Source organism: Capricornis sumatraensis, chromosome 1 (assembly GCF_032405125.1).
Source record: "Capricornis sumatraensis isolate serow.1 chromosome 1, serow.2, whole genome shotgun sequence".
NCBI classification, from domain to species: Eukaryota; Metazoa; Chordata; class Mammalia; order Artiodactyla; family Bovidae; genus Capricornis; species Capricornis sumatraensis.
Window position 1 is genome coordinate 2,111,519 of NC_091069.1, and position 26,690 is coordinate 2,138,208.

A 26,690-nucleotide genomic window follows, 5' to 3' on the forward strand; every position below is an offset into this window, starting at 1 on the left:
CGTGTGCCGCGGGGACAGGCACCTACGCGCCTCCACTCCCTCCGCTCTTGGAGCTGCTTGGCTTTTCTTCATAACACAAAGTGGCCACGCCTCTCGAGTACCTGGAGCAGGCGGGTCTCACCTCCTCATCCGCACCCAGCCACAGAGTCGGGGGCACGGCCAGGGACGCGCCCCGGGCGTCAGGACACCCAGGTGGCTTCCGTTTCCCGTCTGAGCAGGGCGCAGGCACAGCGGGGGAGGCGAGGCGGGAGGCCCGGGCGGTCAGCGGGGGCCCTGCAGGTGGCTGTGCTCGGCGACTCTGGCGGCTTCTCTGCGGCTCCACTCGTAGAGAACCCGCCCGCAGTGCGGGAGACCTGGGTTCGATTCCTGGGTTGGAAGGTCCCCCGGAGACCTGGGTTCGATTCCTGGGTTGGAAGGTCCCCCGGAGAAGGGAACGGCTACCCAGAGCAGCATTCTGGCCTGGAGAATTCCATGGACTGGATAGTCCCTGCCCGCAGAGTCGGTCGCCACTTCGGCACCAGACATTCAAGGAACACACAGTAGCTGAGCAGCCCCGCTCTGCGGGGAACGGTCCAGGCAGGAGCGGGGCCCAGCCCCAGGAGCTCACACGCTAGACCATTCCAGAGTCTTAATGGACACTTCAGTCGCGGAGCAGAGCACGCGGCAGTGGTCGGGAAGGTGGGGCCCAAGACACCCGGGATCAGGACTGAAGGGAGGGAGTGAGGAGCCATGGGGACTTCTGGGAGGACGGTCCAGACCAGGAGAGCAAGCGCAGAGGCTTCACCGCCCAGCCGGTGCGGCTGCAGGGTGGGGTCAGAGGGCAAGGGCTACTGGCCAGGGTACCAGGGAGCAGCAGAGGGTGTCCCACAGCTGAGGGACAGGCCTGGCGGCTCGGAGGGCAGGGTGGAGAAGGCCGGGGGCCGGTCCAGGTCACGAGAAGTGGTCACTTGGGACACACATGAGGTGAAGGTCGGCGCAGGAGGAGCAGGTTTGGGGAGCTGGGGGGCTGCGACTCGGCCCGGACCCCAGGCCGCAGGTCTGGCCTGTGGACCGGACACTGCCACTCGTCAGCACGCTGGCCACGTTTCAAGCCACGAGGCCGGTCAGGCCGCTTAGGAGGAGAGCATGGACAGAGGCAAGTGAGGCCCGAGGCCTGGCGGGGCTGTCCCCACGCTCTCGGGCAGTCAGTCTGCCCCCCACCAGCCCCTGCTCTCTGGCCCTCCCACCATCTCCCAAAGGCCTCGCCTCAACCCTCCCCGCTCCCCTGCACCCCAACCTTTCGATGAACAGGTCTAATGTCAGGAAAACACGTGACCTTAAAAGAGGCCAAAGATGGCCAGGTGTCCAGTCCAGAGTGCCATGCAGAGGTGCCCGCTGTGGTCTAAAGGCCGTTTCACAACCGCCATCGTGGGCTGTCCACAGACCCTTATCCTCAGAAACATCAAACTGCCCCGTGGGATGTCCACCCCTGGTGTCCTGTGGAGTTTCACCAGTTCTGAACCCCTCTGCAAATACATTTCCTGTTGCCTGTGTAGAAATCTCCTTTGAACCCGTCGTCACATCTTACAGGTTTCCTCACTGACTTAAGTAAAACCTCCGTGGAGTGTGCACTGGCTGAGTCGTCGTCTGCCTTCCTGCCGTTCCTGACCCCAACGCTCCACCCCTGCCCCATCCCACTCCAGTAACAGCTACATGTTAAGAAAGGTAAGTGCTTCTTTGGGAACAAAATTACAAGACAGGAAATTCTTTATTTTCAAAAAGAGAATGCATTTTTACATAAATCTACAACAGAGAATTCAAATGTAGAAAAAATAAACTATATTCAAGGACACGGCACTCTGCACACACGCCCCTGCCCCGGGGCGAGTCCGACACCAGAACCAACAAAACCCAAAGAACCTCAACCTTGGTCGAGGGAAAACCAAGGCCGCCACCGCCACCGCCATGCGGCCTCAGCGTCTCCCGCCCAGACGCTCAGGCTCTGCAGGCTCGGGGGTCCCTGCGCTGGATCGGTTCATTCCTTCGACAGCCGAGCCATCGGCGTTTCTGCTTCGGAAGGGGAGGCTGGGGAAGAGTAGCGGGGTCCTCGGTGCCACAGCGGCGGCCTCCTGCTTCCTCATCTGCAGAGCTCCCTGGAGGCCGAGGACTGGCCTCGCCACTGGACCCAAGCAGGGGACACGCCGCCTCCACCGCAGAGGCCTCGGGATGCCAGGTGGACCCGCTGTAGGGAGGGGCCCCCGTGAACGGCAGCAGCTCCCTGACCGCGCTGCCCTGCAGTCAGCGCCCCCAATTCCCACGGGCCCGCTGCCAGGGAGAGGCCCCTGATCAGAGCCCAGGTGGGCAAGGCGGGTGGATGACACCATCTCCCTGTGAGAAGCCAGCTCCCGAGCCACCCGTCCTAAGGCTGGTGGCGGGGGGACCAGACCAGGACTGCCCGCCCCTGCCCTCGCCAGCGTCTGCCATGGACCACGAGACATCACAGGGGCCTGGGTGTCTCTGCGAGGAACCCCACCGCCTGCCCGCAGCCCCACACCTACGTGCCGGGAGCCGGCAGGGCACTGGCTAGTCCTCTGCGGTCCTGGGCTCCACAGGATGGAGAGTGGACACGGCGTTCAGGGGATCTGCCAGAAATCCTTTCAACCTCCTGCCGACTGTGAGACTTCTCGTAAAAGAGCCATGCGGAGAAGAGCGCCGGGTGAGAGCTCGGCTGCCTTCAGCACGGCTCAGGGTGCTGCTTGTCGTGTGACCAGCCGTGGGACCAACGGAAGCACTGAGGGTGGTCCCCACGCCAGCATCACGGGGGCAACGACCTCAAAGCACAGGCTTTCCATGGACATCACGCAGTGTGCGCTCTGTGCTCCCCAGACAGACTCAGGACACGTGGTCACGGGCAGGACACTGTCACCAGAGCGTCACTGAACACACGAGGGACGGCCCTCTGAGACTGGCAGCCAGAGCCCGTGCTGGTGACGGTCACAGCGCTGGCGCCGGGTGATGAAATCGCAAAAATGGTACAGAATAGTGACCGGAAAAAAACACAACTCGTGATAAATTGAACTTCACCTTTTTGTAATAAAAAATTAAAAATTTCTGTGGACTCTCTGAACACAATATTTCTGTGGACTCTGAACACAATACAGACTGGGGACTCTTCCCCGGACGGTGAGAAAGGAATCGGCAAAAACGTCACCAGCAACTTCCAGACCCTCAAGTGGGAGACACGCCCCAGCCAAGTTTCTTCAGGGGCAGCTCAGGCCCAAGCCCCACCGGTCCCCGGGCCTGGACCGGGAGCCTCTCCAAGAGGGCGGACCTCCCGGCAGCGCCCGGCACCTCGGGCCTAGCAGTCGCTCTTCCAGAGCTTGATGGTCTTGTCATTCTCCAGGGCGGCCGAGGCGATGATGTTCTCCGTCGGGTGGCACGCCGTCGAGATGACGACGTCTGCAAACAGATGGTCGACGTCAGTGCCCCCCTTGGGCCCGGCCTCCCCACGGGGCTGCCCACCGTGCACTCAGCACACAGAGCCAGGGTTCAGGGCGGGAGGACAGCAGGGGGCCCCGCCCAGACCCCTGCAAGGCAAGGGGTGCCCCATGGGCCAGAGGCATGCTGGGGCCGCCGTCAAGCTCGGACGTTGCACCCCCCCACACCTGCACCGCAGCTGCCCCCCTCCCGGCATGGGCCCTGATGCCCTGTGGGGCGGGCTCTGTGAGTCCACCCAGGGCGGGCACAGCAGATCCCGTCATGAGCTGCCCCCGGCATCAGGCAAGTCAGTGCGTTTATAGCTTTTCAGGAAATGGAACCCCAGCATTTTCCCTCTGGCCGGGGCGGCTTCACGTGAGCCTGAGTGTCCTGCCCGTGCAGCAGAAGCCACAAGCTGACAGCAGAGGCCAAAGGCGGTGGGCAGGGGCAGGCCCTGCTCCCGGGGGAACTGCGTCCTTAGGAGAGGATGTCGCCCCGGGCAGCTAAGGGCTCCACACTGCTGGCCCCTGAGCGCTGGGGAGACGAGCATGGAGGGGGCGCCCAGGAGGAGCCCGGGTCAACAGCGCCACCTCCACATGGGGCCCCAGACATTCCCGGGAGGCCAAGGGCCACAGTGACTTCAGATCTGGGCAGCTGGCTGCTGGGAATGAGCAGTTAAAGCTGGGGCCAGACCGTCCCGACAGCCCCACAAGGGGAGGCATCAGACTGTCCCCCGACAGCCCTGGATCGGGAAGCGCCGCCCTGGCGCCGGGCGGTGCCGGCGGCAGCTAACGCCCCGCTCACCTGTGTGGCCCTGAAGCTTCTGCACAATCTCCTTGGTCTGCAGGTTCCAGACGTAGACGAGGTTGTCCTCCGAGCCCGACACGATCCACTGTGTTGAGCAGGGAGGGGCATGGGGGGGGAGCCGGGTCAGGGCGCCCGTGCGGCCCGACCACAGTCCGCGCCCACGGCCCCGGCAGCGCATGCAGCCCCCAAACTAGCCCCGTCCAGACGCCGTCCCACCGCCTGCCCCTCGCCTCGGGGCGGCTTCTGGGACGCTGGCCGTCAGTCACAGCCCAGCTGCTCATCACAAGGCTCCTGCCTGAGCCTGAGGGTCAGGAGGGTGCCAGTGGGGCCCAGGCAGAGGGGGCAGGGCGTCCCCAAACAAGCAGTCTGCAGAGGGGGCCTTCATACTGGTAACGTCCAGAAAGCTCCCGCCTGCTCTGTGGGTGAGCGGACCAGGCCTGCCTGCGGGAGGGGCCGGGGAGCCGCAGGGCTGGAAGACGACTCACCTTCCCCCCGGTGACGGAGAAGTTGGCGAATATGCAGTACTTCTCGTTCTTGTGGCCCGTGTACGTCTTCAGGCACTGAAACGGCCAGGGACGCCGCTCAGCCACGGCCGCCCTGCGCCCCAGGTGACCGCCCAGCCGTGACTGGACGGCTCTGTGAGCGCCGTGCGCCCCGCCCCACAGCCCACCCAGGCCAAGCTTTAACCCGCATCGCGGGGACATTTGCACCAAACCAACTCCACGGTCACGCTCTGCACCCCGCAGCCACAGCCCAGGACCCTCAGGAGCCCCGGAGACCCTCGCCCTAGTCACCCACCTTGCCTTTGCTGTAGTCCCAGAGCTTCAGCGTGCTGCAAGACAGAGGGGCCAGGTCAGCGCACGGCGCCCAGGGGCAGGGGCCCCGCGAGGCAGCCGGGGGGTGAGGATGCCCGAGAGGACCACGGGAGCCCCAGGCATGCCGGTAAGGGGTCCTCAGGGCCCCCGTGAAGGGCGAGGGAAGCCTGTCCAGCACAGGTGTCCACAAGGGTCTCTCCTCCTCCCGGGGCGGACCCTGCGGGCAGCCCACCTGCACAGGAGGCTGAGCCCCAACCACCCCCAGGAGGGTGGCTGACGGCCAGTGATGCCCGCCCACAGCTGCTCGGGGAACAGCAGCGTGCCCACCACCCCTCGGGCAGGAGGGTCCCCGGTGCCCCAGCTGCACAGACGGGCCCCCGGCGTGGCCCCGGCAGGGAGGGACGGTCTCGGGATGGGGCCTGGCCGCACACCCATGCCGGGCAGGCACGGCAGCGCTTACTTGTCCAAGGTGGCGGCCAGGATGTACTTGCCGTTCGGAGAGAACTTCACGAAGGACACGGGGGGGTTGTCGTCATCTGCGTGGAGCACAGACGTGGCTGCCGGGGGGCCCTGACTGCCGGGGGGGCTCCCCCACCACCGCCCAGTGAGGTCACCGCCACGCGTGCACACGCTGCCACCGCCCACCACTCGTGCCAGCATGAGAGCCGCTCCGCCCCGTGACCCCCGGACAGGAGCGCTTCAGGAACAAAGGCCCTGGGGCCAGACGGCCTCAGGAGGCCGGGCCTTCAGGCGCCCCCGGGCCACTTCCCCTCAGGGCACAGAGAAGGCCTCGGGGTGGCCGTCTCGCAGGGAGCTTGCCCACACCCAGCTGCCCTGTGGACACAGCCGCCAGGATTCAGCGGGCCTGAAGGTTCTCCTGAAGGTCACAGTGGGTCAGTGCAGGTTCTCCCTGGAAACCACCTGGCTATGCCACGCCCACAGCCCCACTCCTGACTCGGGGGCAGCGCACCCGGGGGCCCTAGGGAGGCGGGGCGGAGCTGCTGGCTGGGCAGGGCCTGCCTGGGAGGCACGTGGCCCGGTGACCGTGCCGCCCCCGCCTGTGAAGGAGCCCCGAGTGCACCCTGGTGAGGGGCCGCATGGCCCTGGGTCCCGAGCACCGGGGCGGCCCGTGCGTTACCACCTCGGGGGGCCCAGGCCTGCGCCCCGCGCACAGGGGGCCGCTGCTCTCTCTGCCGGGCAGACGCTGGAAAGGCACGGGGGCGGGGGGGGGGTGCGTGAGGGCCGCCCCGCAGCTGGGACAGGCTCGTCCAAGGACGGCCTGAGGGCCTGACGCCCCAGAGCCGAGGTCGGGTGGGGCAGCTGCCTGTAACCTTGGGCCTCAGCTCCCGCCCAGCCGTGGGGCGGCCACAAGCTCAGCTAGAAGCCCTCACTCGGCCACGGGCACGAGGACACAGGTGGGGGCGCCCAGACTCAGGGACGGTACCACGTCTTGGTCAGAGCGCGCAGAGCAAGAAAACCGCAGAGGCCACCGGGGACCCGCCCCACCCTCCTGCCCAAAGCCTGGCTGCGCAGACCGTGCCGCAGAGGCAGGTTACGTCAGACGAGGAGGCTGTGTGGGCCTCAGGGGCCAAGCCGATCTGACCAGCCTCCTGGGACCTGCAGGAGGAGGTGGGGATGCCCACAGAGGGCTCGCAGGGAGGCCACGGAGAGGGGCCAGGCGGAGCCAGCCCTGCCCACGCCCTGGCCGTGGACTCCGGCCTCCAGACGCGGGCACAGGTTTCTACTGTTGAAGCCACCCACCCAGCCTGCAGAGTCCTGTGATGGTGGCCGGAGCAGACCCTCAGAGCCACGCCTGCCCCCACAACAGCCCAGGGCAGGAGGCAGGCCCGGCCCGTGGAGCCCGCCAACTCACCCGACACGGCAGAGGCCTTCCATCGGGACTCAGAGATCGGCCGCCCGACAGTAACCCCTCCCCGCCCCCGTCAGCCTCGCAGGCCCAAGGCCCTGGGGGCCCCTCAGCTACCCTCTGGCCACACACACACCCTGCCCGGCGGCACCGCTGGCCACACAGAGCACGCTGCCTTTCCATGGCACCACCCCCACCCCCGGCACAGCCCCACACCGTCTGCAGAGACCCCGGAGCCTCCAGCGCCAGCAGACGGGGCTCGCGGAGGGCCCCAGCCAGGCTGGACGGCAGAGCTGAGCAGGAAGGAGCCAGGGAGGGATGGCAGGGGAGGAGGAGCCCCCGCGGGAGAAAGGGCGTCCCTGCAGGATGCGGCCGCAGGCCACCCCCACTCACCGATGAGCGTCTTCAGGCACTGGCCCGAGGCGGTGTCCCAGATCCGGCTGCAAAGCGACAGGCACAGCGTGACCTCGGGGCCCGGCCCGCCTCCCGCCCTGATGCCTCGCTCCCTCGCTCAGTCTCTCAGCACCACGGGGAGACAGCGGAGGAGGGCACGGCTGGCCTGCTCCGCACCCACGGCCACCGGCCTGACCCGCCCGCCTGCAGGCTCTGCAGGCACCGGCACGCCAAGCACGCAGCCCCGGGGGCAGCGCTTCTCACACAGACAGCGTCATTGCAGGCGCTCGTCTGGACGGCCCCTGGTTCAGGGACAAGAGAACCTGTTCTAAGAGCCGACACTCCCCGGCTGGACGTGCGGGCGTCACGCCAAGCCAGCCGGGGTGCATGTGCGGTTTCTGCCAGCACGACACCCCAGGACCTAGAGATCAGCCTCGGTCCACTCCTCACACCACGACTTTCTCTTCCTCTCACGTCAGCTGGAAATCCCAAGGTGCACTGAGTGATGAAGGAAACGGGGACGTGCGGACTGTCCACAGGCCACACATGGCTCCTCACACGTAGCAGACACACGGCCTGCGGCACGGTCGGCCCCGCCTCGCCCCGGGAGCCCTGCTGCAGAGCCGCCGCCGGCTGAGCGCGCTCACACACAGCCGGGCCCGCACGGCCAGGCCCTCCGCGCAGCCCCAGCCGGTCCTAACGCCCCTGGCCTCCTGCAGCTCCACCTGCTCGCCCCGTCTCGGCCCCCGGCCGAGGCCCCATCTCTGCTGGCCCACCTACCCACCTCTCCCAAGCCTGGACCGACGCGCTCTGTTTCAGGTGTGTTTCTTGAAAACAAGTGTTCAGAGGGCTTTGACCCACACTTGCCAGCGTCTCCTACGGGGCACAGCCAGGCCCATGGCAGCGCACACTGCGTGGCCCGGCGCGGCCGCGGTTTCTTACACACGTCACTTTTGTTACCCTAACTTCTCTTATCGGGGCTAAATGTGGACAAATTTCTTTCTCCCTCATAGCTGGAGAGCTCCCTGTGGGCCACGGGTCTGGCCAGTGACTGCTGTGACACCACTCTGCACCCCCAGACCGCACTCACACGTGATGAGTCAGCTTACAGCATCCTCCCTACACCTCCCCGCACATCTCACAGCGTCCAGACAGCACGCCCACCGCGAGTGTCGAGGCCACGGGCCTGGCCTCAGACAGCGAGCTCTGGAGACGATGCCCCACCTCCCCCCCGACACGGCCCCTGGGAAGGGACCTGGGCTCTCAGCACCTTCTCAGGACCCTGATGTCCCCAGCAGGGCACGCGACGATGTGCACGTCGGCACACCTTTCCTCCACCACCCCCCTCACCAGGGCCACGAGCTTAGGACGCCCAACCTCCAGGGCCCACGGGGAGCCACGACCGGAACAGCTGCGCCTCCCCCAGCCCACCCGCCCCATGGGCCCGCCCAGGGAGCAGAGGCTTCCGCCAGATGCCCAGAGGCACAGACGGTGCAAGGAAAGGCCTTAAAATATTCGCTGGCTCAGGCAAGCCAGACTGCCACTTACCAGAGGCCATCATAGCTGCTGGAAACGATCAAGGATCCGTCTCGATTAAAGTGAACCTGAGGATGAAGGAGAGGGAGGGACAGAAGCTCACGCTGAGACCCTCAACACAGACTGGCCCACAGCCCGGCTCCCGCACTCCAGCCCCACAGCAAAGACACACACACGGGGCAGCGCTGAGCCTCCGGCTCCCTGAGACTCTGAGAGACGCACGAGCAACACAGGGCAGCACTGAGCCCCCCGACTCCCCGAGACTCAGAGACGCACGAGCAACACGGGGCAGCGCTGAGCCCCCCGGCTCCCCGAGACCCCGAGAGACGCACGAGCGATGTGGACAAGGTGGCCACTGCCGCCCGGGGCCTCAAGCAAGTTCGCTTCGTGACGGGAGACACACGAAGAAAACCAAGCCCGAAAATGTCTGGAGGCTTTCAATCACGGACCACAAAACACACGGGGGAAAGGAACACACACGGCCAACCCAGGCCCCTGCTCCACGGGGAGAGGCCCAGCTGGCTGGAGCCTGTCTGTGGACGCGGGCACGGTGGTGGTCTAAGCACCGCTTCCATCGAGAGAGGAGAGTCAGGAGAGACACCCACCTATTCAGACACTCGCGAGTGTCACTCACGCGCGTACCCCTGCCCATCGAGCACCCCCAGAACCACGAGGCACCCACATTGCTGCTCCGAGTGCCCAGACTCCGACCCCCGAGATGCCCAAGCCAGCATGAGCTTTCCAGACAAGGCGGGAACACGACCCAGGCTACTCCAAACCGTGTGGCTGGGGAGAGGCGCAGCCTCCAGGTGGGAGGCGGGCCTGGGCTGTCTCCACACCAGACTCTACCTGAATGCACGACGGGGACGGACGAGACACCCCTGCTGAGCGAGAGCCCCCTGACCAGCCCTGGCTCCCGACTGGCTGGTCTTTGGTCTGTCCTCTCTTTTTTCCGACTGACTCTCTGCTTGAACAGCAAGAGCAAAATCAACGCCAGCAGTTCGAGTCCTGGGCAGGACGAGCCGCTTCACAGCAAACGACCCCGGGGGAACATCACGCGCGCTGCTGCACATGGTGCCTGCCCTGTGCGAGGCCCTAGAGCCTGCGTCTCCCACGCTCCCAGCAGAGGCCGGCCCGGGGCCACAGCTGGGAGAGCCGCCGTCCACCCGGCCCAGGGCCCGAGACGGGGCCGCGTGTGCCCCTTCCACGTCTCAGCCGCTGCGCCAGGAAGTAACAGGTGAAACGAGGCTGAGGTACTTCATTTCACCCAGGGTCCCCTGGAGGAGGGCACGGCAGCCCACGCCAGCGTTCTCGCCTGGAGAATCCTGTGGACAGACGAGCCCGGGGGCTACAGTCCGCGGGGGTACAGAGTCAGACACGACGGAAGCACACACACGCGCCCGCGTCTGAAACACCACCTCAACACATCACCAGCATTAGAAATCACCAGCGGGACACCTGGCTCTCCTCCTCGGTGCTCGGAGTCCTGGAAACCTGAGAGGCTCGCTTTCTCGCACTCCCTCACACCTGAGTCGGGACGCTGCCCGGGTGGCCGGGGGCCTCCGTGTGGACGTGGTCCCGGAGGAGCCGTGGTTGCCGGCCCCGCCCGGCTCCCCCTCGGCTACCTCTCCCCGCCCTCTGCCCCACGTGCTCCTCAGCCTCCCAAGGCAACTTTCTCACAAACTCGCAGCACCTGAGCTCATCACACTCAATGCTTTGAACCTGCAAACTGTGAGCTGACGGAAGCCCCTCGCAGGTGATGCTGAGAGGGCCCAGAGCCCGCAGGGTGCCCCGCCCTGTTCCTGACATGTTCACAGGGCACAGCCAGCAAACACAACGAGGCATCCCTCTGCACCAGCGCCGGGGGAGGGCAGGACAGCCACAGTGGGCACCACACACCAAGTGGCACGCAGACCCAGGCTCTGCCAACACCCACCCATGGGCGCCGCGGCACAACCGTGCCGGCCTGGGCTTCTCCCCTCTCCACGGAGTGAGAGCCGCCAGTCGGCGCCCACCGGGGGGACCAGCAGAAGGTGTCGGCCACCAGCAGGCACAGAGCTGGAAGGAGCCCCGGACTCTCACCCAAGCGGGCAGAGCTGCAGCAGGACACCCTGACCTGCAGTCCCCCTCCCTCCAACAGCAGGGGTGCGCTGGAGAACACGGCTTTAAAACCACGGCGGGCACCGTCCTTGCAGCCCCAGGCATGGGCCGTGACACGGGGCCAGCGGGCCACGCCCGAGGCCAGCACCGTGCCAGGCGCTTCAAGCAGCCCATCCAGGTCAGTCGCTCAGTCGTGTCCGACTTTGCAACCCCATGGACCTCAGCACGCCAGGCCTCTCCCTCTCCATCACCAACTCCTGGAGCTTGCTCGAACTCATGTCCATTGAGTCAGTGATGCCATCCAACCATCTCATCCTCTGCCGTCCCCTTTTCCTCCTGCCCTCAATCTTTCCAGCATCAGGCTCTTTTTCAGTGAGTCAGCTCTTTGCATCAGGTGGCCAAAGTATTGGAGTTTCAGCCTCAGCATCAGTCCCTCCGATGAATATTCAGGGTTGATTTCCTTTAGGATGGACTGGTTGGATCTCCTTGCAGTCCAAGGAACTCTCAACAGTCTTCTCCAACACAATTTAAATGCATTAATTCTTCAGCGCTCAGCTTTCTTTTATAGTCCAGCTCTCACATCCATACACGACCACTGGAAAAACCACAGCCTTGACTAGACGGACCTTTGTTGGAAAAGTCATGTCTCCGCTCTTTAATATGCTATGGAAGTTGGTCACAGTTTTCCTTCCAAGGACCAAGCGTCTTTTAATTTCATGGCTGCAGTCACCATCTGCAGTGATTTTTGAGCCCCCCAAAATAAAGCCCGTCACTGTTTCCACTGTTTCCCCATCTGTTTGCCATGAAGTGATGGGAACTGGATACCATGATCTTAGTTTTCTGAATGTTGAGTTTTAAGCCAGCTTTTCCACTCTCCTCTTTCATCGAGAGGCTCTTTAGTTCTTCTTCGCTTTCTGCCGTAAGGGTGGTGTCATCTGCATGTCTGAGGTTACTGATATTTCTCCCGGCAATCTTGATTCCAGCTTGTGCTTCATCCAGCCCCGAGTTTCTCATGATGCACTCTGCATGTTAAGTTAAATGAGCACGGTGACAATAACTAGCTCATTACACGTCCCCAAAAGGTCAAGGCCCTGAGCGCGGCATCAGTGGGACAAAGGCCTTCCATGGCTGAGAACGGTTAAAATCGCTCACCTACAGGACTTCAGGACCTGAAAAGGACCAACCATTCGTAACAAGACAACCTGTTTACACGTGACTCCTTCTACTTTTCAAAAGGTAAACTTGGCTAAAAAGCCACTTCTGGCTCTTTGTTGACAAAGAGACACTTTGCCTAATTTGTACATGGGGCAGTTTATGGCACATGGGTAGTTTAACCCTTGCACACTCACGCCACGCACGGGGGCGCCCAGAACGGCCACTGTGGACCACGCAGGGAGGATACCTTCCCCTCGACTCCCCACGACTGGCCACCACGACCCCGGGACGCTCTGCCCACTACAGTCACCTCCATACCACACTCACCACACCAGTGGTCAACACCTGCACCGCTCAGCCCTTGCAGACCCGGCTCCCTGCCTGCCCTGTGAGACCCCATGCAGGGGCACCTCCCGCCCCCACCCCCTGGGCACAGGTCCCCAAGCGCGGCCTCTGCCGTCGGGGCGGCGGCGGGACTCACGGCCGAGACGGGGTCTGAGTGGGCCGGCAAGGTCTTGAGGCACTTCCCTGTCTTCACGTCCCATATCCGCACGCTCTCGTCAAACTGAAGGCGAAGAGAGAGGTGACGGCGGTTCCGCGGGGTGGAGCAGAGTGGGCAGCTCCCCGGCCCCGAGCCGCTCAGCGAGCAGCCCAGGAGCGCCCCCCGCCCCGCCCAGGGGAGCCACACACTTACGGAGCCCGAGACGATGAGGTTGGACTGGGGGTTGAAGTTACAGCAAAAGACGTAATTGCTGTGCCCCTTCAGGGTTTTCAGACACTTTCCCTAAAATGACACCGTTCCTGGGGATTACGTCCCCAAATATCGGTGTCAGGGTGACCCTGCCCCACCCAACCCGCAACAGCAGCAAAGCGCCTGACGACACGCAGCCGCTCACCAGCCGCACCGTGTCCCGAGCTTACCGAGCTCACGTCCCAGATCTTCAGGGTTTTGTCATCTGAGGCGGAAACAAGGAGGTTAGAATCTGACGACCAGGCCACGTCGGATATGCCCTGAGGGAGGAGACATACAGTCATTGCTTTGACAAAACGGGACCAGCCAGCCAAAGTCAGACCCCAGCGTTCAACTGAAGATAACCAGACGTCACGCCCTCAGCTCGGGAGGACTGCACAGATGGACGCACAAGCCTGGCCCAGAAGCCTGTTCCCTGAGGCTCTGCCAGGCCTGCAGTCGGGCACAAATGCACCTGAGGAGGTCAAAGCTGGGAGGCACATCACCACCTAAAAACTGGGAAGGAGGCCCGAGTGGGGGGCTCCGACCTTAACCTGGCAGGCCCCGGAGTTGGGGTCCCCACGCCCAGCAGCAGCTTCAGTCAGGGTGGGGCAGAGACCTACCAGCTTGTGGCCAGAGATGGTTTTCTCAAATTTCCCATCGTACGCTCCCCAGATCTTAATGAGCTTATCTGCAGCTGAAAGAAAGGAACCAAAGCCAATCAAGGTCTCCAGTCAACACCTGGGCTGCCCACAGCCGCACCCGAGAAGCCGCGGTCCCCAGCACCTGTCACCAGGCTCCCCCGCTAGGCCCGTCTCTGCAGAGTCTCGCCCAGCAGTCACAGGGCAGGGGCACCAGAGGCTCATCCCTGGCGCAGGGCAGGGGCACCTACACGAACTCGCCAGCCACTCCCCCCAGCAGGCCCCCCGCCCGCTCGTCCCTGCAGAATCTCAGCGCCAGGCACAGGGCAGAGTCTCGACCAGCAGCCACAGGCAGGGGCACCTACACGAGCTCGCCAGCCACTCCCCGTTGGGGCTGAACTTCACGGAGGACACAGCTTTCGTGTGGCCGGCCAGGGTGAACTTAAGAGCGTAGTTTGGCTTCACCGGCGTGGGCTGTTAAGGAGACAGCGCTGGTCAGCAAACAGTTACCCCACTGCCCACTGATCGCCAGTCTGGACGTGACGCCCAAGGTGTAAGGTCAAGCTCTGGACAGCACCTCCGAGAGCCCTTATCCGCCTGAACACACGTGCCTGACCCTGAGCCTAGACTTCCTGCACTAACCCTGCTTCTCCCGTACTCTGCCATCCAGACTAGAAACACGGGGACCCCTCACCCCTGCACGGGAAGCACCCGCCCCCCACCATGCAGCCGGGAGCCCCAGCAGCGCCAGCCCTGCTTCAGCAGTCCCCCACCCGTGCCAAGGTCTGCCCCCAAGCTCCCCTGAATCCTGCGCCCTTGGGCAGACCTGCCTGTTGCCTGCGGGCTACTCCACAGGGAAGGGTGGGACCAGAGTTGGAGAGCTTAACAAGAGATGTTGTCTGGGTCTCATAGAGACTCTTACAATCAAGACCAAGAGTTGACAAAGCCCCCTCCCTAGATGACAGGTGAGGCATCCCCAACACTGCCCATAAAAGCACTGGCTGGGAATGTGGTTTGGAGTAAAAGCCGGCACTGTTTCAGTGGGAAGGGAGAACAGGCTTATGCACTTGAAATAACATTTCCAAGCATCTCGCAGCCTCCGTGCCCTGGCCGTTCCCCGGGGCCCCCAGGGCCGCACCTTGCTCTGTGTGGCAGAGGATGACGGGGTGGGCTGTGCTCGGGCGGCCTCCGTCTCCGGCTTCTTCTCCTCGGTCGCCATGGCTCTGCAGCGCCCCGGGCGGAGAGGTCACAGCCCCGCGTGGAGGACGCGCCGTGGGCGGGCGTCTGCCGGTCCAAGCCTGCAGCGGGGGACGGGCCAACACACAAACCACGTTGCAAAGATGGGCGCCCTCCAGGGGCCCCCGGGTGGTGCCGTGGTTAAGAGTCTGCTTTTCCACGGCTGGGGCCGTGGGTTTAATCCCTGATCAAGGAACTAAGACCTCATATGCTGCATGGTCCAGCCAAAAATAAATAAACTTACAAATAAAATATATCAAAAAGTTAGCGTCCAGGAAAGAGAACACACAGAGGACGGCCTTCCTGAGCCCTGCAGTGGGTGCGGGCCCGGGCTGGGGGCCGCTCCGCCCCCTCCTCCTAGCCCTTCACAGACGTTGCTGCTCTCGCCCCACCTTCAGCAGCGACTCCTGCTTTGTTACCCACACGTCTGCAGAAACACAGCAAAGTCCAGGCGGACAGAAGGCAATTCTCTGAAAGATCCCCTGATGCACTCAAAGCAAATCAGGGCCTCCCTGGCGGCTCCATGGTAAGGAACCCGTCTGCCAAAGCAGGAGTCACGGGTTCGATCCCTGGTCTGGGAAGATCCCACGTGCCATGGAACAACAAAGCCCGCGCACCACAACTGCTCAGCCTGCGCTCTCGAGCCGGGAACCGCAACGATGGAGCTCACGCGGGGCCGCTCCTGAAGCCAACTACTGAAGCGCCCCAGAGCCGTGCTCCGCAACAAGAGGGAGCTCACGCAGCAAGACTCGGCAGTGCCAAAAAGTAAAAGATGTATTAATAAAAAAGTAACCAAGCATCCCTTGATCAGGAAACAAACATGCCAAGTGACAGGAGCTGAGCTGCAGGAATGCATCCAAGCCCCCAACAGCACTCCCAGCAATGCAACAGGGCCGAGAGCAGGAGCGCAGCCCCCGCGGCCCTCCTCCCGGGCTCAAGTCCGCCGAGTGCAGGCTGCAGACACATGGCCCCGTGAAGAATGCTAACAGCGAGAGGCTCGCTGTCCCTGGTGAGGCGGCCACCAGGCAGCCAGAAAGCACAGCCCGGAGCCGGCCCTGCCGTGGAGTCCCTACCGCCCGGCCTTCCTAGAAGCCGTCGCCTGAAGGACACCCAGACGCCTTGCCAGCCAGCTCGCTGCCGAAGATGGAGAGACTGCGGTGTGCAAGGGGGAACCTGGGGAACACCCATGCCAAGAGCCTGGCTTCCCCTATCACAGGAGGATATGCCATTACTGGGATACGTGGCACAGAAGCCAGGTGACTCTGGAAACAAGGGAAGGCATTATTCCAGAGCAGAGCCACCAAGACATCCCCCAAGCATCGCGGACCATCGCGGACCATCCAAGTCCGGAAGCTGGCACCACCGTGGGCCAAGGCGTTTACACGCTGTAAGTTCCAGCTCGGCGCTGAAAACTGCAGTCACACTGAGGCGGAGCGAGTGGAAGCCGTCCAAAAGCACGTGCCCGGTCTCTTCCTGGAGGAGAAACCATCAAGCAACGCAGCAGTGCAGAGCCGGCCGGCCACCTGCTGCGAGGACCACAGCCCAGGGACGGAGCGGGCTCACCCAGAGTGGAGCGGGGGAGGCCAGGGGCTGGTCGTAAACCTGCCCGGGGGCAAGGTGCGGGCACAAGGCTGCGGCTCAGGAAGCGCTGGCTACTCGGTGAATACCGTTAGTGCAACCAGGCCCCGCCAATGGACCCAAGCGCTGCCTTCCCCTGGGTGGGCGGCACACTGGGTGGGCAGAGGAGCCAGGGCTCAGAGCTGGAGGGTCTGTTTCACAGAAGCCGGCGCCTGAGGGAGCCAGACCACAGCTAGGGCTGGCAGAGGGGAAGCCCGAGGCGTGTCCACGCCGAAAGCAAGTGGGAACAGAAGAGGCTCCGTTAGGGATGGGACGGCAGCTCTGAGGCCTGAGTAGCTCCTGTCAGCATAAAAGCCGAGACCTCCAGGTGAGGCGCGACTCCCGCAAACCTGCTGCCCTCAGCTGAGGAGCAGGGACACACAGGCGGTCTCAGGAGAAGGTGTCCGACTCCTCCCAGCTCAGCCCTGCCCAACCCTCCCTTCAGCAAATCATTAACTGCACAAAACATCAGCCCAACTCTTGCAAATACAATCGCTCGACTCTCAACGTGCGGAGCCAGCCTCCAGAGCAATTACCAACAGACCCCTCTTGGCACCCAGGTGAGCCTGGCCACCCAAGGCTGAGCCAACCGACCTGGGGGGTGGGGTGTGCTCTTGGTCAACCGGTAAAAGGCAAAACGCTCGGGGCTCCACCCCAGAGACTGGGCCCTCGCCCATGGGAAGAGAGAGGGGCCTCGAGCCGCCGGAGAGTCTGGGACCCCCGCTCTCGGCACTCCACCGGGTTCTCAGACGCGCCAGCTTACCTCTCTGCCTCCTAAGGAGCCTCGCCAAGCTCGGAGGCAGTGTCTCGCTCAGGACCTGCCAGCGTCGACAGGGAACCTGGGCGAGAAGACACGGGGTGAGAGGGCTCCGGGGGGCATCTTCCACACCCCCGGAACGGCTCTCGCAGGCCAGGCTGCAAGGGGTCTGAGGTTCCACTGCGGGAGCGCGGTGCGCTGTCCGTGGCCGCGGGCAGCCCCGCGAGCCCCGGAGCCCCGGGCCTTCCGGCGAGAAGGGGGCCCGGCTGCCTTGGGCAGGGGGCGGGAGGGCGGCAGGCTGCGGTGGGGGCGGCTCCGCAGCTGAGGGCCCCCAGGCGCGGGTTGGCCCAGTGGGTCGGGGGTCTCTCTCTCCCTCTGGAAGCAGAGGGGGCGCCGCGCACGGCTGCGCTGGGGGGTCGTAGCCCCGGGGCCGGGGGGCTCGTCACCTGACCGCTGGGGGCGGGGAGGCCCCCCAGGGTGGGCGGTCCGGGCGGGCCCGTTCGCGCCGGGCTCGCGTCAGGGCAGAGGGCCGCCGGGCGCCGGGCGTCCGGCAGGGAGGAGGCGCGCGGCGCGGGCGCCCAGAGGCGAGACGGCCGGCGCGGGGCGTCCGCGCTGCGAGGCCCGGCGGGGCTGGACCCGGGCCGGGCGCGGGCCGCCGGAACACGTGCGGCGGCGGGGGCCGCGGGGGGCGCCGGCGTCCGCCCCGGCCCCGCGGCCCCCGGGACGTGCCCGCCGGCCCTGCGGCCCCCGCTTACCTGCCCGGGGCGGCGAGCGGACTGAGGCGGGCGCTCCGGGAGTCGCGTCGGCCGCCGCCTGGGCGGGAGCCGGGCCGAGCTTGGCTAGGCGGCTGGGCGGCAGCGCGCGTGCGCGGGCGCGGGGAGGGGGGCGGAGGCGGACGGGGCGGGGCAAGCGCACAAAGCCGGCCTCTCGGAGCGGAGCTACGGGAGGCGACGAGGAACAGAACGCCTCGGCCCGGCTCTCCGCCTTAAAGGGACAGTGTGCCGCGCGCGCCCTCTGCTTTAAGGCGTTAACCCTAGTAGTGGCTCGTTGGAAAAGACCGCGATGCTGGGAGAGACTGAAGGCGGGAGGAGAAGGGGACGACAGAGGATGAGATGGTGGGATGGCATCACCGACTCGATGGACATGAGCAAGCTCTGGGAGATGGTGAAGGACAGGGCGGCCTGGCGTGCTGCAGTCCATGGGGTGGCAAAGAGTCGGAGACGACTGAGCGACTGAACTGAACTGGTAGTGACGAGTTCAGGTCCTTCTGCACCTTCTAAACACTTAAGTATGGTGATGCCTACAGGAAGTACTTGCGCGCCCCTTGAGTGTTCACATCTTGAGCGCGCCCTGCAGCAGCGCCCCAGGGAGGAGCCGAGCTCCCCGTCCCCGGGATTAGCGGGGCGCTGGAGGTGTCGCGTCTCTCCACAGCCGTGCAAGCCGGGGAGCGGCGGCGGCCGCGTCCACAGCGCCCGGCGCGCCTAGGCGGTTCTCCGCGTGGCATCTCCATTAATATCGGGACACCCCTGTGAGGGGCCCTGGCCTTCCAACTTGGAAGAGAGGAACCTTGAGCTCCGAAAGGTTCAGAACCTGGACTCGGAGCTGCGCCCACCGGCTCCCCCGCAGGATCTGCGGCGGAGTCGGCGGGGCCTTCCCGCCCCTGAGTCAAGAGTTGTCTCCTGAGCCCCCAGCGCGGAGATGCGAACTGTCGCTGCGTGCGGGCTACTCTGGGGTCTGCGGGGTGATGGCCCAGACAGGTATTATTATCTCCTCGGGTTACAGACGGGGAAGGGGAGGCCCGGAGCGGAGGGATCAGCGGCCCAGGAGAAGCCGGAGTCCGTGTTCCGGCCCCAAATCCCGTGCATTCTCACCCCCGCTGCCCTGCTTCTGCTACCCTCTAGGTCTTAGAATCGCGGGTGGTCTCCGGAGCCCTATGGCCCCTACCTGGGCCCTTGGATAGAATTTCGTGCAGCTTCTTGTTTCCCGACTAAAAATGGGAACTCCGAATATGACACAGGAACCCGTGCAAACAAAAGGGCAGAGCATTTGAAACGGAAATGCCCAGGGAATATGAGTTGTCATAGATACAGGAGCCCAAACTGGCAGCTGGCTGGAGTCAGCCCTTCCCAAGGAGGATGCCAGGGCTGGTGAAGTCCCTGTCTGACCCTGCCTGGCAAGGAGGCTGTGGCTACCAAAGGTAACAAAACCAGCTCTGGACGAAGAAGGGCATCTGCTTCCACCCGGCTGCCTGGGCCCAAAACGGAGCCCATTAGGAATACCCCTCTGTTCCCGCTCAGACAGCTCTCCTAGCCGTCCACTTCCCTGCCTTCCTACTCCACTGCTGCCTCCCAGCTGGCTTTTTCCAAACCTCTCTGAAACACCGTCTGAACTAAACTCTTGGGTCCAAATTGGGTCCAAATCCAGTCTCTGCTGGCGGGGGTGACCAGACTGGTCTCCATCCTGTAGCCTAGAGCCACCCCCAAACTGAGCACCCCACATTCCAGCCCCAAGCCGAAAGTACTTCCAACTCTAGAACTGAGACGCAGACCAGGTTCCCCGGTAAGTGGGGCTTGCACTCCTCATCTCCCCACTGGCCCCCTACTGCCCCACCCCACCCCCACCTCCCAGATAAAGCCCTCCAGTGAAAATGAAAAAATTAATCTTCTAGATCTCTCGAGTGTTTCTGCAGTCCATCCTGTGGTCATAGCTAAAATCCTGAAGCCAAACAGTGTATTGATAGCAGGTAAAGCAAGTTAACGGAGAAGGCACTGGCAACCCGCTCCAGCACTCTTGCCTGGGAAATTCCATGGGCAGAGGAGCCTGGAAGGAGCCTGCAGTCCATGGGGTCGCTAAGAGTAGGACACGACTGAGTGACTTCACGTTCAGTTTTCACTTTCATGCATTGGAGAAGGAGATGGCAATCCACTCCAGTGTTCTTGCCTGGAGAATCCCAGGGACAGAGGAGCCTGGTGGGCGGCCATCTGTGGGGTCGCACAGAGTCGGACACGACTGAAGCGACTTGGCAGCGGCAGCAGAGCAATTTAAACAAAGCAGGTGATCTGTTTATTGTCTCAAGTTTTAAATCCTTTGCTGATGCTGCTGCTGCTGCCAAGTCACTTCAATCGTGTCCAACTCTGTGCGACCCTACGGACAGCAGCCACCAGGCTCCTCTGTCCCTGGGGTTTTCCAGGCAAGAATACTGGAGTGGGTTGCCATTTCCTTCTCCAAAATCCTTTTCTACCCCTCCCCAGATATGGTCAGACTTAGGAAAACCACAAGTGGAAATGGAAGAGAGGGAGAAAGGAGGAGAAAACATTTTGGAGCTTTGCTTCTTTTTAGGACATTAACTGTGCTTTGGCCAGCAGGAACTAACTGGCCAATGAGCTTGTTTCCATAAACGTTTTTTAGAAATACAGCATATCTCCGGGCTGTCCCCTCAGCCTGAAAACACGAGCATGTCCGGGGGCCCTCTCCGCTCACCTGGGTCCCCCCACCAGGCTCTCCGGCTCCCCAGGGCGCCCTTACCTTCCCCCACAGCCAAAGCCTGTCCACTGGGGTTTCCTCTCCCGACCCTCAAACCTAGTGAGTCTTCCTGGCTGTGTTTTCAACGCTCCTAGCTCCTTCCCAGTGGAAACACTCATCTTTCCTTGTAATGCCTAGTTCAGTGTTTCCTGGCTGAGCTGAGTCCGGTTCCCTATCACAGCACTCTGGGGAGGTAGCTGGGATAAGAGGAGGGGAAGCACCGGCCACTTTGGTCTTTAGTAAGTTTGTTATATATGCTGCCTCTCTGCACGTTCCCAGCAAGCCAGAAGCAAGTTGCTTTACAGCTTTTCACAATGCAGAAGCTGAGGTTGAGAATAAGCAAGGCTGAGAAACTGCCCAAGAACATAGACAATTGGCACAACCACGGAAGCCAGGACTGGGAAGGCAGAGGCTGCACTCCCAACCACCAGACCATGAAATGCTCACTTAGTGCTGCTTATCAGAGGGATGGAAGGATGAGTAGAAGGTGGGTGGTTGGGTGGGTGTGGCTGGTAGGATGGGTGTGGGTGGTTGGATGGATGTGGGTGGTTGGATGGATGGTGGGTGGTTGGATGGATAGTGGTTGGTTGGGTGGATGTGGGTGGCTGGATGGATGGTGGGTGGTTGCATGGGTGTGGGTGGTTGGTTGGATGTGGGTGGTTGGATGGATGTGGGTGGTTGGATGGAATGTGGGTGGTTGGATGGATGGTGGGTGGTTGGATGGATCCAGGTGGTTGGATGGATGGTGGGTGGTTGGACGGATATGGGTGGTTGGATGGAATGTGGGTGGTTGCATGGATCCAGTTGGTTGGATGGAATGTGGGTGGCTGGATGGATGGTGGGTGGTTGGATGGATATGGGTGGTTGGGTGGATGTGGGTCGCTGGATGGATGGTGGGTGGCTGGATGGATGGTGGGTGGTTGGATGGATATGGGTGGTTGGATGGATGGTGGGTGGTTGGTTGGATGTGGGTGGTTGGATGGATGGTGGGTGGCTGGATGGATGGTGGGTGGTTGGATGGATAGTGGTTGGTTGGGTGGATGTGGGTGGCTGGATGGATGATGGTGGGTGGTTGCATGGGTGTGGGTGGTTGGTTGGATGTGGGTGGTTGGATGGATGTGGGTGGGTGGTTGGATGGATGGTGGGTGGTTGGATGGATAGTGGTTGGTTGGGTGGATGTGGGTGGCTGGATGGATGGTGGGTGGTTGCATGGATGTGGGTGGTTGGATGGAATGTGGGTGGTTGGATGGATGGTGGGTGGTTGGATGGATCCAGGTGGTTGGATGGATGGTGGGTGGTTGGATGGATCCAGGTGGTTGGATGAATGGTGGGTGGTTGGACGGATATGGGTGGTTGGATGGAATGTGGGTGGTTGCATGGATCCAGTTGGTTGGATGGAATGTGGGTGGCTGGATGGATGGTGGGTGGCTGGATGGATGGTGGGTGGTTGGACGGATATGGGTGGTTGGATGGATGGTGGGTGGTTGGATGGATGTGGGTGGTTGGATGGATGGTGGGTGGTTGGATGGATGATGGGTGGTTGGATGGATGTGGGTGGTTGGATGGATGGTGGGTGGCTGGATGCATGGTGGGTGGTTGCATGGATGGTGGGTGGTTGCATGGATGGTGGGTGGTTGGATGGATCCAGTTGGTTGGATGGATGGTGGGTGGTTGGATGGATGATGGGTGGTTGGATGGATGGTGGGTGGTTGGATGGATCCGGTTGGTTGGATGGATGGTGGGTGGTTGGATGGATGTGGGTGGTTGCATGGATGGTGGGTGGCTGGATGGATGTGGGTGGCTGGATGGATGGTGGATGGTTGGACGGATGCGGGTGGGCGGATGGGTGGTGGCTCCATGGGTGGGCGGATGGGTGGTGGCCTCATGGGTGGGTGGATGGATGCATAGATGGGTGGAGGATGGATGGGAAGCAGGAAAGAGGCTTTGCCAGCGGGAGCAGTCAGCAAGGGTCTGTGGAAGTGGCAGAGGTGAATAAGAAATCACCTTCTTGGAGGACTTGAAGCTTCGGAAAACCCATGTTTTGTTCCCTAGTGATACATCTTTCATCAGGCACAGAACTGATAGGAGTTGCTAGGAGGCGACAGAGGAACTGTGCACGGCAGCCACGGCGGGAGTGCTGGGTGCCCCCCGCAGCAGGCAGCAGGGTGGGTGGGGGGCACCGGCTCTTCACCGGCCAGGCCCAGAGCCTTGGATTACATGGCAGGTGACGAGGGAGGGTGGTGGCAGATGTCCAGGGCCCAGGGCCGCCACGCGCAGCTCACCAGATTTCCCAACTGGAAGCCAGCCTCTGCTGGGCCACCATCCCAGGGAGCTGCCGACGCTGCCTGGAGACCCCCAAGGCCCCTGCCGCCAAGGTCGGGGGGCTTGTGTTAAACCTCCTTTTCCTCTAGTAACTAGGCCAGGGCAGCTGGTTTGGGAGGCTCTGCCCCCCTTTCCCCTCCCTGGCCTCTGCTCTCCCTTCCCCCACACCTCCCCCACGGCCCATCAGGACAGGTGGTGACCCCACGATCCCTGCGGCCTGGGGGCCTGCAGCTCTCAACCCTGGTCTCGAGAGCCATCCGAGCCCTAACTGCGCTGCCACTGCTCCCTCCCCGGAAGTCCTTCTTCCTCAGTTCGCAGGCCCAGAGAGCACAGGTAAGCCAGGAAGCTGCCAGCTCTTGACCTGGACTGTGGGGTTTCTCCTCATGTCTAATGTCAAGTTCCCTCCTTCCCAAGGCCTTTGCCCAGCTTGGACCCCGACTCCACATCCTGTCCCCACCCCCACCCCCAGCTAGCAAGCATCCCTTCATCACCTCCCCTCCAGGTGCCATCCTCCCGAAGGTCAGCCTTGCATCTTGCCCACTCTGAGGAGACTGGCTGTCCAGTTTGCCTGGCACTGCCTGTGTGAGAACTGAGAGCCCTCATCACCAGCACCCCCTCCCTCCCAGGGGAGCTGGGACTGTCACTTGAGCCCCACCTCTGTCACTGCTGTGAGCTCATTGGTGCAGGGAAGCCCAGCTGGGCTGAGACGCCTCCTGGGAGGGGTATACTATGTGCTAGACCCTTCTAAGGAATGCTTTCGCTTTCACTTCCTGTCGGATTTAAACCCACCCTAACTAGTTTGGCTCAGCTGGTCGAGAATCTGCCTGCAATGCAGGAGACCTGGGTTCGATTCCTGGGTTGGGAAGATCCCCTGGAGAAGGGAAAGGCCACCCACTCCAGTATTCTGGCCTGGAGCGCTCGCAAAGAGTCAGACACCACTGCGTGGAGTAACTAGTCTCGAAGTCCCCAGTGCAAAGCCCTGGGCCCTGAGCCTCCACCTGGCTCCAGGCCGCGCTGTCTCTGGGCGGGCCCTCTGCAGGTGGAGCGGGGCGCTGCTGGCATCTGTCTGGCCTGGAGCCGGGCTGGGCGGGTCGCCGGCAGGAATCCCAGGAACGCAGCGCCTGCTTCCACAACCGGGCCCCACCTGTTCCAGTCCGCAAATGGTCTGCACACCCGCTGCCCCCACCTCTTGGCCCGGGGAGCTCCCCCTGCGGAGAGAGGTTCCCAGCCAGTGAGAAAGAAGCGGCTCCTGTGACAGGAGAGATGGCAATCAGAGACCTAAAGAGCCGGGGGAGTTTTTTCAGAGGCTTTAGAGTATTTTTCCGGGTTGGCGATGGGAGGGGGTTGGGGGGGGGCCGGGGAGGGTGCGGGGAGTGGGTGTGGATTGTGCAACAGCGGCATACGGGGCCATTTTTAAGGAATAGAAATCTGGCTGCTGGTTTCTCACCTGTTTCCCTTGTCATGTCAAACTATTTCCACTTGTCCATGTTATAAAACCCACTGCAGTTGCCCTTCCCAAGCGCCTACTGTATGCCTGTCTGAGTCCTCCTGGCCTGAGGATCATAAGAACAGTCCTCTTAAACCCCGAACGTGGTGGTAAACTGTTCTGATTTTCACAGATGAGGAAGACGGAGGTTCAGAGAGTCCCAAGGCCAAAGTGGACAGCAGAGCTGGGACTCGACCTGCCCTCGGCCTGGAGTCCACGGCGTGTCCCTCTTCCACGCGCAGATTCGATCTCCCCATGGCTGGACCCACAGTCACCCTGCGGCCAGCCCCACCGCGAGGCTCCTGTCTCGGGCTTCTCCCGCGTCCCCTTACAAGGCGCCGGCGATCCAGTTCCCACAGCCGCCGTGAGCCCTCGGCTGCGAGCTTGGGTCGCGGCCAAGGTTCCATGTCTGCAGATTGCTTCTGTGGGCTAAGATCCAGGAGCCCAGTTGGGTCGCAAGATGGGAACCTTCTCGGTGGGACATGTAACCCAGGAGAAGGGTGCCCTTCGTGTGGATGAGTGAGAGTGCCAACCCGAGGTGTCTCACCCGGGGTCTCATCCGGGGGCTGGAGGGGACCCAGGGCTGCGGCAGGGCACGCGGAAGCCAGGCAGACCCAGCACCCGCCTCGCTGGGTTTCCCACGGCTCGCTGAGAATTCCCTGACGAGGAGCAACCGGCCTAAAATAGAAAAGCTGACTCTGGGGAAACGCCAGGGGCCAAAGTCTGTGCCCAGGCGGCCTTGCTGCAGCCACTCTCCCAGGGAGCCTGTCCGCTTGCCTCCATCCCCAGGGTCTTTAAATCCCCCCCCCCCCCCCCCCCGCAAACAGCTAAGGGCCTGGCATTTGCAGGGATCAGGGGCGTGGACCGGACTGGCCAGCCTCTGCGTTTCCTCACGCCTGTCTTCTTCTGTGAGCCTGGCCTCAGGGATGAAACCCGAGGCAGAGAGGGCCGCCTGGCCACGCCCAGACCCTTTGCAAGAGCTTCCAGCCCCCAGTGGACGGGACAGGCGTTCCCCAGCTGTGGGCTTGCTCTGGGAAGTTGGAGCGGGCTGGAAATTGGGGCCGTCTGGTTCTGTCTCAGGCAGAGGAAGTGGGGTGTGGATGTTCTGGCTAGTTCTAATCCCAGACGGTAACTTACGTAGAAGCTGTCTGGGGACCAAGCGGGAGGGACTGCGACGGTAGGGGTGCCGTTTAAATAAGAGAAGCAGGGATGCCTACAGCCCCAGCGAAGAATGGACCTCGGTGCCATGTGAGTGCACAGACCCCTTCCGGGAATCATTCTCTCCGAAACAGCTGCAGGAGTCAGCTGCCAGAGGATGTTCAGGACAACATTTTTTTTTCTATTTTGGCTGTATGGCTTTCGAGGTCTTAGTTCTCTGACCAGGGATCCAGCCTGAGCCCCCAGCAGCAGAAGTGCAGAGTCCTTCCACTGGACCACCAAGGAAGCCCCACAGCACTGCTATTTACAAAGATGAAATACTTGGAGACGACGTAAACACCCAGCTCTGAGGGAAGAGGCGAAGCAGTCACCTCGTGGTTCACTTGCTAAACTGTGTCCGACTCTTTGTGACCCCGTGGACTGCAGCACGCCAGGCCTCCCTGTCCTTCCCCATCCCCTGGAGCTTGCTCAAACTCATGTCCATCGAGTCAGTGATACCATCCAACCATCTCATCCTCTGTTGTCCCCTTCTCCTCCTGCCCTCAATCTTTTCCAGCATCAGGGTCTTTTCCAATAAGTGGGCTCTTCGCATCAGGTGGCCAAAGTATTGGAGCTTCAGCTTCAGCATGAGTCCTTCCGATGAACATTGAGGGCTGATTTCTTTTAGGATGGACTGGTTTGATCTCCCTGCTGTCCAAGGGACTCTCATGAGTCTTCTCCAGAGTACACTGCTTCCTGGAACATTCTGTAGACTCCAAAGGACTGAGGTAGCCGGGGCGTCGTGCCTGGGGGACAGCCACGCACGCGCAGAGAGACAACACAAAGCTGTGCGAGGAGAAACTGGGGGGGAGGCCGGCTCCGGCGGACTCTCGCCTGCGACAGGCACCCGGGCGAGGGGGCGAGGCAGCGTCCTTGACTTTCCCTTTCATGCCCCTGAGATTCTCCCAGGTGATGTCCTTTGTGATTAAACGGAGGAATAATGGGTCTCATTCATTTCCACAGTAGGAGACTGACGCACAGTTCAGCTGCTGCTGCTGCTAAGTTGCTTCAGTCGTGTCTGACTCTGTGCGACCCCATGGACTGCAGCCCACC

The 26,690-nt window shown here is 62.6% G+C and overlaps 1 protein-coding gene across 3 annotated transcripts; it reads right to left on the bottom strand.

Moving 5' to 3' along the window:
- Window positions 1-1,783: 1,783 nt before the first annotated feature.
- Window positions 1,784-17,954, bottom strand: WDR5 (WD repeat domain 5). 3 transcript variants are annotated; one of them, XR_011144429.1, is made up of 16 exons: window positions 17,866-17,954; window positions 17,117-17,192; window positions 14,639-14,798; window positions 13,866-13,974; window positions 13,483-13,556; window positions 13,051-13,140; window positions 12,824-12,913; window positions 12,611-12,694; window positions 8,887-8,942; window positions 7,339-7,385; window positions 5,539-5,614; window positions 5,062-5,095; window positions 4,749-4,823; window positions 4,261-4,348; window positions 2,538-3,438; window positions 1,784-2,221 (listed from the first exon to the last, which is right to left on the bottom strand). XR_011144429.1 is itself a non-coding variant. In XM_068965301.1 (15 exons), the coding sequence occupies exons 3-15, from the start codon at window positions 14,717-14,719 to the stop codon at window positions 3,338-3,340; spliced, it is 1,002 nt and encodes a 333-aa protein (XP_068821402.1). In that variant the 5' UTR covers window positions 14,720-14,798; window positions 17,117-17,192; window positions 17,866-17,954; the 3' UTR covers window positions 1,784-3,337. The 3 variants fall into 3 exon arrangements, 2 of the variants coding, with proteins under 2 accessions (XP_068821402.1, XP_068821390.1); XM_068965301.1 differs by having other exon boundaries at window positions 1,784-3,438; window positions 12,614-12,694; XM_068965289.1 differs by having other exon boundaries at window positions 1,784-3,438.
- Window positions 17,955-26,690: the final 8,736 nt, after the last annotated feature.